Source organism: Lathyrus oleraceus, chromosome 2 (assembly GCF_024323335.1).
Source record: "Lathyrus oleraceus cultivar Zhongwan6 chromosome 2, CAAS_Psat_ZW6_1.0, whole genome shotgun sequence".
Classification (NCBI taxonomy): Eukaryota; Viridiplantae; Streptophyta; class Magnoliopsida; order Fabales; family Fabaceae; genus Lathyrus; species Lathyrus oleraceus.
This window is the reverse complement of record NC_066580.1, coordinates 242,632,357-242,643,189: the sequence shown is the minus strand read 5'-3', so window position 1 is coordinate 242,643,189 and position 10,833 is coordinate 242,632,357. Positions and strand designations below refer to the sequence as shown.

At 36.3% G+C, this 10,833-nt stretch overlaps 1 protein-coding gene across 1 annotated transcript; it reads left to right on the top strand.

The window, feature by feature from the left end:
* Positions 1-9,609: 9,609 nt before the first annotated feature.
* LOC127122747 (uncharacterized) lies at positions 9,610-10,617 on the top strand. The gene has a single exon (XM_051053036.1). The coding sequence runs from the start codon at positions 9,610-9,612 to the stop codon at positions 10,615-10,617; it is 1,008 nt and encodes a 335-aa protein (XP_050908993.1).
* The last annotated feature ends 216 nt before the right edge of the window (positions 10,618-10,833 follow it).

Here is a 10,833-nt window from a genome sequence, read left to right as displayed (position 1 = left end):
TGCAGTTCTATGATCCCTTATACCGTTGCTTCACATTCCTGGATTTCCAGCTTTTGCCTACCCTTGAGGAGTATGCCTATCTTGTGGGTATACCTATCCTAGATCAGTTTCCATTCAGTGGCTTAGAGAGGGTTCCTACTTCTCAAGAGATTGCTGATATGTTGCATATAGATGAATCTCTGGTTGGTGCTCATATGACTATCAAAGGTGGAATTCAAGGTCTCCCTTTTGAGTTCCTTATTGCTCAAGCTACTTTGTATGGGAAGGCCATGAGTGAGGACGCCTTTGAGGCTATATTTGTACTTCTCATCTATGGGTTGGTGTTATTTCCCAACATCGACAAGTTTGTGGATGTGAACGCTATTAGGATTTTCTCTACTCTTAATCCCGTTCCAACTCTGTTGGGTGACACTTACTTTTCCTTGCATATGAGGAATGCAAAGGGTGGTGGTACCATTGTGTGCTGTTTGCCTCTGCTGTACAAGTGGTTTATTTCGCACTTGCCGCAGACGATCGCCTTCAAGGAGAACAAAGGATGTCTACGGTGGTCCACGAGGCTTGTGTCTCTCACTAATGATGATATCTTTTGGTACAAACGTGTGTATGATGGTGTGTAGATTATCGACTCTTGTGGTGAATTCTCCAATCTGCCTCTTCTTGGTACATGTGGTGGGATTAACTACAACCCTATTTTGGAACGTTGTCAGCTTGGGTTCCCCTTAAAGGATAAACCTAATAACATTCTGTTAGAAGGTGTATTCTTTCAGGAGGGTAAAGATCCCCAAGGCTTGAAGGGCAAAATGGTTCGCGCTTGGTGCAAGATCTATAGGAAGGGAAGGAAAGAGCTTGGTCCGAAGAACTCTATTGCTTTGGAACCCTATACCTCGTGGGTTAGGAGGAGAGCTTCCGAGTACCTTATGCCTTATGAGTATCCGAGACCTACACCTTTCGTTGTGGCTGGGCCTTCAGCCCTCCCTGACCAAGGAGTAGAGGAGTTGAGAGACGAAGATCGTTCACGTGCTTGGATCCGTGAACGAGAAGAGCTAGTTCAGCAACTTAGAGATAAGGATGCATTGATAGAGTTTCTTGAGCATCAGGTTATCGATGAGCCTGATGATGTGGTGACTTCTCTTCTACCTCAATCTTCCAAGTTCTGGAAGAGGAAGTACGACCGACTCGCCAAAGAGAAGGCAGATATGGAGGCAGCCTATGAGAGGGAGTTGGAGAGGCTTTGTGCAACTTATCTTCCAGTCTCCAGAGCTTTAGACGACCGTGTATAGGGTTCCATAGGATGTTCATTTTCCTTCTCTTTTGTATTGTATTTGGTAACCAAAATTATACTTCTTTGGTGTAAAAAATGTTTTCCAAATGTTATTGATATGTTATTTCCATATGTGTCTAAATAATTAATATTTTCGATATTTGCAAATAGGACTCTAAAGTTCCTTTGATAAATAAAATAAATCATATGCACAAGCATTGCATGCATCATGTGCATAAGCAGGTTTTGCTCCAGGCTTCTTGTTCAATGGTTTAACTATGTGTTCTTCATTTATTTTGAAGACAAGCTAATTCACCGGTACTACACTCGAGCCAACACTTCAAGACTGATGGATCACCTAGAGCAAGAGAACCAAGAACTCAAGGAGGAAGTGGCCAGATTGACTTCCCTAATGGAGTTTTTCATGGCCGCCTGTCATACCCTAAATTTTACCCTGAGTTTTTCACTCGCATCAACATAACATAAACCGATCCATTTTGCCGTGCATTTCTTCAGTTAAAAGGGTCTATCAGGGTTTAGATGAAAAGTCAGGAGTTCTGGCATTTTATATGATCTAGATGATGTTCATTCAGTCATCTATTGATTAAGAAGTCGAAAGATTTGATTTCTCAATCTCAGTGCATCATTTGTTTCCATTTTATCATGATTTCATAGGATCAAAGGGTGACAATTAAGAGTATTGTCGTCATCTTGCATAATTTTATTTGTGTTTGAGAATCATAAGCAAATGGTGTGAGGGTGTTTCATTCGCATATGATTGTCTATTCACGATTACTCAGTAAACAATTTAGTGCATTTACAAGACATATGCATTTTTCTACTTGTCATAACATACATTTCGTTTCGCATAGTGCTTCAAATATCGCTTGAAATAATTTTTAGATTCTATAGACAAACCAGTCGAATCGTTTCTCAAATGTGCATCAAATTAGCAGGCGAAAAAGTTCAAAATTGAACTTGCAAACGTCAGTTTAATTAATCTACCTTTCGTATAGTTCAACCTTGATAACTCGTTTTATTTTTTTATTTTATTTTTACTGTTTTTTCGGTCGCATTCTGATCAGCCTGAACCGTTTAACTGTTCATTTTTTTATTTCAAAATTTGATTTAAACATGTTTGTTTTCGAGATGTTTATTTCGCACTGATAATTTTGATGCATTCACTTTATTTTTTATTTTTTTATTTTTATTTTGTGCCCGATTTTTGTTCATTTTTTTATCCAATTATTTTTCCTTTTTAGCAAATATAATTAGTAGGTTTATTTAAAATTAATCATGTTCGTTTTAATCTTTTAATTTTATTATATTTATATACTTTGTTTTTTAAGCTTTTTGTAAGAAATATATAATTTTATTTTAAAAATTTTAATTTTATTATACTTATATACTTTGTTTTTTAAACTTTTTGTCAAAAATATATAATTTTTAATTTTATTACATTCATATATTTTATTTTTTAAAGATTTTTCTTAATAAAGAATTTTATTTTATTGGTATCTTTTAACTTTGTTATATATATATATATATATATATATATATATATATATATATATATATATATATATATATATATATATATATATATATATATATATATATATATATTAGATTTTTAAATTTTAAGGAATTATGTGTTTATTATGAAAAGAAAAAGAGTAGAAAATTATGTATTTTTCTCCCTCCACAAATCAGTGACCATGACTCACATTTCCCAGCCACAAACTATCAAACCGCCATTTTCTCTCAAGACTGTTGTATGTATGCAGAGACTATCAAAACTTGTTCTTTTTTGGGCTATATAAATACATTAGTCATCACATCTTTATGTGTTCGCTTTTCCAACTGTGGAATCATCTTCGCCGTAGTAACTTGTTTATATTCCTCCATCATGTCACCACCGCAGACGTTTCCGGCAAAACCGTTGTATCAATGCTCGATCTAAACCACCACCATTTCGTTAGAGACATGTTTGGTTTCTTTATTTTGACTCCAATTTTTCTTTCTTTTTTACTAAATCATGAAGTTGGAGAGGAAGAGATTATATTTTCTTTTAATTTTTTTTTGAGAGAAAATAAAGGGAGATCGGACGTGAGGGAGAGAGAGTTGAGAAGAAGAGATTTTTTTTTCATTCAGAAAACAAGTTTTTATTTTACCAACTGATACACATGTAGAGGAAGAGCATGAGTTATTTTTTGACTTTTTTTTATAAAAAAAATACTCCTGCCATGTGTCAAGTTATAAGTGGTGATACATAATTTTCCAAAATCACTTCCACTCTCCCTCTGTCCAGTTTTTCTACCGTCTCACCTCTCTTTTATCTGTCTTTTTTTTCTCTCATTTATTTCACATTATTATTATTATTATTTGTAATTATCATTATCATTATTATTATTATTGTAATTATTATTATTATTATTATGAATATTATTATTATTACCATTAATTTAATATTAATTATTAATATTATTACTAACTTCCTATTTATTACTATTATCATCATTGATTATTGTTATTCTTACTCATTAATTATCATTTATTCTCTAATTATTATTATTTATTTATTTTATTTATTCACTATTATTTATTATTATTTTTATTATTACTAATGATGTTACTATTATTATTTATTTTATTTATTTCATTTATAAAATATTATTATATATTTATTAACTTTTTATTGTTATTCTTATTATTAGTTGTTATTATTGTTAGTATTATTATTAATTGCAATTATTAGTATTATTGAATTTTTATTTATCATTATTTATTATTATTTTTTTAATTTTTATTTTATTAATTATTCATATTATTATTTATTTATTGATTGATTGATTTATTTATTATTATTATTAGGATTACTATTAATTGCGATTATTAGTATTACTGAATTTTATTTATCATTATCTATTATTGTTTGTTTATTTTATATTTTTATTAACTATTATTATTATTATTATATATTTATTTATTTTGTTTATTTTTATTATTCTTATTATAAGTTATTATCATTATCAATTGTTGTTATTATTTGTTTATTTTATTTTATTTATCTTTATTTATTATTATTTGTATAAGTTTTCCAGATTATTATTAGTTTTGTTTTATTATTATTATCATATTTATTTATTGATTAATTGGTCATTACTTATTAAATATTTTTTTTAAAAAAATTGATTTAATTGTCCGATTGATTTTTCACAGATGCGTAGTAATTTTAAAATTAAAAATTCAATTTAACTTCTGATTTTACTTCGAGTCCCTTGGCTTTCTCTTGGGCCTTCTTACAACGAGATTCTTTTATTTTTTATTTTTTTCAAACTGTCTTTCAAAACTTATATCATTTAATTATTATATTGTATCCCCATTCGACAAACTGTACCCCCATTCCTAAACATGTGTAATAAATTTACCGCTTTTATTTACTTTACTGTACTATTTGATTGTTAACAGAAGATTAAAATCAACCTTTTTAGAAAAGAACAAAAACAAACACTCGATCCAACGTCGAGTCTTTTTTTCCCAAATCAAATCCAAATTGATTGTAAAGTCGAGCGCACCCCCGCCACATCCAAATTATTTTCATAAGTCAACTTCAGACGCTTGATCCAACGTCAAGTCGTCCCCCTATTTTCAAAAGCTTTTCACAATAAAAATGGAAGAAATTGATTAAGTTTAGACTTTCTCTGTTTCGGATGTTAGGATACTGCTGTAGAGCTCAATGTTCAAACATTCGTCTTTCATATTAACATACAGTAATTACCAGAATTAGGTCATTTCTCTTATAGAAGAAAAAGATTGATTGGGTATCGACCTTCTCTTTCCCGATTATTTGGACCATGCTGTAGAGCTCTCTGTCTGACTAATCGTCTTCCGTTAATAAACTTTGACCTAATTTGCCACACATTTTCATAAACAAACTTTTGGATCAAAAGAGAGTGATTAGGCTTAGGCCTCTTCCTTTTCGAGCATCTAAGTATTGCACTAGAGCTCCCTGCTTGGATGCTTGTCTCCGCTTAAAATCAACTCAAACTCATTAAACTTGTTTTTCGCCCTTGTGTGACTCCGAAAACATTTTCAGAAAAGAGTATGCAACATCTATTTTGATGCGAAACAAACAAAGACTTCAGCCTCCAAGAGTGAGCAACAAGTAAAGGTTTAATATGTGATTCAAGCATCACACTCTTCAAAAGCAATCCATCCAGTAGTTCTCTTTGGGTAGAACTACGTATGCCTTGAGTTCTTCATAGCACCTGGAGATACGTAGGAGCAGGATTGCGAAATCTTGTCAGGCACATTAATATTAAAAACCATAAGTCTTTCCTTTCTTTCTTTCTCTTTCCTCACCCGATAAGTAGAAGATCGCAAACGATATCATGCTAACACTCTAACACAAAACTAACTAAATGGGTCCCATCGAGTACGATGGATGTGAGGGGTGCTAATACCTTCCCCTTGCATAATCGACTCCCAAACCCGATTTTGGTTGCGACGGCCATTTCTTTTTTATTTTTATGGGTTTTATCGATATTTCCCCTTTCCCTCTTTGGGAATAAATAAAGATCAGTGGCGACTCTGTTCCGTTTATATTTTGAGCGTTCCTTACGCTTAGGTATTTTTCGCGCCGCGGCAGCTGGCGACTCTGCTAGGGAAACCCCATGTACTATGCGAGTCCACCCTAATTTAGTTGGTTTTGTGTTTGAGTTTTTGCTTTTATCTGTTTATTTTCTTATTTGTTTTATCTATATATGCCTTTATTATCTGTATTTCCAATTTCTGTATTATTGATATATGGTATCATTGGAACTTTCTGGACTATTGGCATTTGTATGAGGAAAAGCTTTATACCCGAGCTATGAGAAAAACTTAAGTTAGGATGGTGGTTGTGTAGTATTGACCTGCGAGACATCGGACTCGTTAGGTTGATGTGAGAACCCCACTCATATGAGATCCCTTGAAAGTATTATTGTCTTATGATTAGTCGTTTTGGCGGTGATACTTTCAACCTCGATCTATGATTCTGAGGACCTTTTGTAGAACCCTGAACCTATGGCCTTTAGGACCGATGGTTGTGTAGTGTTGACCTATGAGACTTAGGACTTGTTGGGTTAAGGCGAAAACCTCACTCAGAATAGATCATTCTTTGAGGATATTATTGTCTTACGAGTATTCGTTCTGATGATAATATTGTTAGGTGTGATCCGTGACTCTGGGAACCGTGTCTAGAACCGTGGAGTCGATGGTTGTGTAGTATTGACCTATGAGACTTAGGACTCGTTGGGTTAATACAAAGACCTCACCTAGAATAGATCCTTTTTAAGATATTATTGTCTTACGATTAGTCATTCTGACGATAATATTCTTGAATTGGGTCCATGACTCTAAGAACCTTTTAAACCCTAGAGCCTACCTGTTTGGTTTTCCTATTCCTGGAACCTTTCCTCCATGAATTAATTAATCAGAATGTTCCAATGATCACCTACCCAACTGTACATACATAAACATAAAACATTTCATAATCATAACACATATGACATGTGCATATTTTCAAGGGACCTAAAGACTCGTTTGATTGCAGGCATTCAGAAGACATGGGTAGCAATCAAAAAAGTACTTATTCATTCAAGTTCCGGAATCCAAAGCTAGGATTGATTAAGGGGTTGATCTCCAATGTGAAAAAAATAAGAAGGAACAACTTTTGTGTTGAGTACGGTGACCTGTTGACTATCATGAACACCGAGGTGGATGCTTGGGCCATTTTCACTTTGGCACAATTCTATGATCCTCCCTTGCGGTGTTTCACATTCCAGGACTTCCAGTTGGCGCCAACACTGGAAGAGTTCTCACATATAGCGGACATTGGTATCAAGGATGAAGTCCCTTACACCAGACTAAGGGAATTTCCTACACATCAACAAATAGGTTCATCTATACATCTAGATAAAGCGGAAGTGAAAGCTAATCTTGGACCAAAAGGAGACACTTTGGGCTTCACTTTGATGTTCTTAGTGGGAAAAGCTTCACATTTCAAAAGTAAAGAAGATCGAGTCGCTTTCAATGATGTGTTAGCCTGGATACTCTATGGGATTGTCTTGTTCCTGAACATTGATGACTTCGTGGACATGACTTCTATACGCATTTTCTTGCTCAAGAATCCCATTCCCACCTTGCTTGCATATGTTTATCACTCTATCCATTGGAGAAATGAGAAGAAGGGGGGATGATCCAGTGTTGCGCTCCTTTACTGTATAAATGGTTCTTATCTCACTCTCCAAGCGAAGGGCCTTTTGTTCAGAACAAGGATAACCTCAAGTGGTCTCAAAAAATCATGTCTCTCCTTTCCAATGACATCACCTGGTACTCTCGTGTTTATGACGATGTGGACATAATCGTCAAATGTGGCAAATTCCATAATGTGCCACTCATAGGAACTCGAGGTTGCATCAATTACAACCCTGAGCTTGCTTTGCGGCAACTTGGGTTTCCTATGGATGACAAACCAGAAGACAAGTTGTTAGAAGGTTTCTTGCTGGGAGAAGGAGTGAAGGACTTTGATATGGTGAAGAGGATAGGTCGTGCCTGGACTAAAGTTCGTAGAGAAGGAAAAAGGGAGCATGGAAAGAAGAATTGTATAGCTAGAGGGCCATATACGAGTTGGGTCCAAGCCAGAGCTTCTCAAGACAAACTACTATACCCTTATGAGCCTCCAATGCATACAAATCTTCCAGAACCTACTCACGTCATTATGGAGGAAGCTAAAGAGCTCAAAGTTGTCATCCAAAGTTTGGAAAAAGAGAATGAAGAGCTACGATTGAACCTTCTCCGGATTACTGAAGAAAGGGATAATCATAAGTGGGAGCTTGGGCGGAAGAAAACACAGCTTCAAGCAAATATGGAAAGGACTGATAAGGAGGAATATAAGAGAAAAAGTGTCAAACAGGGGTTAGATCAGGCTGACAGCTGCTTGAATACCGTCAAAAGCCAACTGAAAGAGGCTGAGAGGGATTGTTGTGAGAAAGAGAAATGGTGGAAGCTCGCCACAAAACAAAAGAAGGAGATAAGAGAGACGCTTGAGGCTGAGATAGCCAACCTCAATGTTTCAATCTATGAATCAAAAGAAAGGGAAGAACGAGAACGCCGCAGTAAAGAGAGTGCTACGGATGCTACTCAGGTTACACCTGAAATATGGAAAGGAAAGTGCCAGGAGGTTGAAAATGCTAATGAGTGGGAACAATACTGGAGAGGCCGACATGACTCTTTGCTACAAGAAGGTGAAGATTGGATGAACGCAAAGGAAAATGTGAATGCTAGTTTGGCAGCCTGCGACGAAACCATCTAGTTTTTACATGAACAAAGAAATGAGTATCGAGACAAGTTTGCCAGTTTGATAGACTTCTGTAATGGCATGGCTACGAATGTGCCTTTGATGCTAAGATATGCTCTGGAAGACATAGACAATGACAACATCCCTCTTTCAATGACCGAATTTATTTATCTTTGTGAATACATGATGAAAAGGTTCAAAGGAGAGTTGGAAGAGCTCAACAAATAGAAGCCTACAGTCCAACCCTGTCGTTTTGTACTTTCCTTTATGTTTGAAAGAATATTTTGTACTCAATCCTTGTACTCTGTTTTGAATTGAATGAATGAAGGATTTTGAGTTTCTTTTGTACAAAAAGTTTGGTTCCATTCTTGTTTTATTCCCCGTGATCTCTTTGAATGCTTGCTAAATAACAAGGAATCTAACACGGTTCCCTGAAAATAAAATTAAACATAAGCATAAAAATACATTTTTTTATAGACACGTGCATCAAAGTATGCATCATGCATTTCATTTCTCAAAATAAAAATTCATTTCATTTTTTCCTCGTCTCCAGTAGTTCAAGCTGATTCCTCAACGTCCATACGCTACCCGCTCCAACACAAGAAGAATCGTGGATGTAGTTCGAGAAGAACAAGCTGCCTTTAGAGAGGAGATGGACTCTGTCAAAAGCAAGATTGAGCAGATCTTTGAGGCTATACAAGCTCTGCCTAGAAGGGAAGAAGAGGCTCGTGTTGCCGCTGCTGCAACGAACGATACTCTAGTTCAATGGGTTGCTCTTCAGTCAGGACCTTCAGTTCCTATTCCAAATCCCGTTATCTACGGTCTTCCTCCAGGTTTTGTTCCACCGCCTGAAAGAACTCATGTGCCTCCACCTGCGCATACTTCTGGAGTAGCTGATGGAGTCGCTGCACAAGGACCTCCAATAGTCAATCAAGTAGTCATTCCCCGCACTGATAAGGAGCTCTAGGATGAGTTTGAAATGAAGAATCACAATGAAGTTACTCCAATGGTCATCCCTACTGCTGCCCAAGATTCTGAGGCTATCTTGATGTGTCGTGCTCTGGCCGAAAAGCTAAGAATCTTGGAAGGACATAACTCAACCCGATTGAGTGCCTTGGAGATGTGTCTGGTCCCAGACGTGGTGATTCCTCCAAAATTCAAAGCGCCAAAATTTGAAAAATACAAAGGCCTCACATGTCCTAACAAACACTTGAAAATGTATTGCAGAAAAATGGCTGCTTATGCCAGAGATGATAAGCTCATGATCCATTGCTTTCAGGACAGTCTAACTAGGGCATCTTTGGATTGGTACATGCAGTTGGAGTGTAGCAACATCCATACTTGGGATGAGTTGGCTGAAGCATTTGCAAAGCAATACAAATATAATACTGACATGGCACCAAACCGTACTCAGCTTCAGAGTATGGCCCAGAAAGATAGTGAGTCTTTCAAAGAATATGCGCAACGCTGGAGAGAATTGGTTTCAAGTGTGCACCCACCATTGGTTGATCGTGAATTGATTGACATTTTCATGGGTACCTTGCAGGGCCAATATTATGAAAGATTGATCAGTATTGTGTCCACGGGATTTTCTGACATGGTGATCGTGGGAGAAAGAGTAGAAGAAGGACTGAAAAGTGGTAAAATCCAGGGAGGTTCCAGCAATCAACCAATCTTGAAGAAGCCTTTCAACGGATTCAAGAGGAAGGAGGGTGAGACTAGTGCCATTTCTTCTCAAAGGGGGAGGGAACCATACAAGGCTCCTGCTTCCGGGCCTTATTATCAGTACCCTTACGTAGCGACTGCTCAATACCCAACCATGCCTTACCGTCCAATTGCTCCTATTCCTATTCCAGCTCCGGTACCTCACTATCAAGTTCCGATTCCTCAATATCAAGCTCCACAACCTCAGTTCCAGGCTCCTCCACCTCAACATCAACAGAGAAATCAACAGAATAATCAACCACATCCAGTTCAGCAACAACGACCAAATCAACAAAGGCCATATCAATAGTACAATAATGTGAATACCACTCCTATCCCAATGACTTACACTCAATTGATACCGTATCTGATTCAGAATGGGACTGTCGTGCCAAGGGCATTACCTCCAATGCCGAAGCCGCATAAGCCTTGGTATGATGAGAATTCTAGATGTGCCTTTCATTCTAATTCAGAGGGTCATACAATATAGAATTGCAAAGTGTTCAAGCTCCGGGTCCAAGAGTTG

Coding starts and splice junctions, on each gene's coding strand:
- LOC127122747 (XM_051053036.1), top strand. CDS start 9,610: ATGGTCATCCCTACTGCTGCCCAAGATTCTGAGGCTATCTTGATGTGT.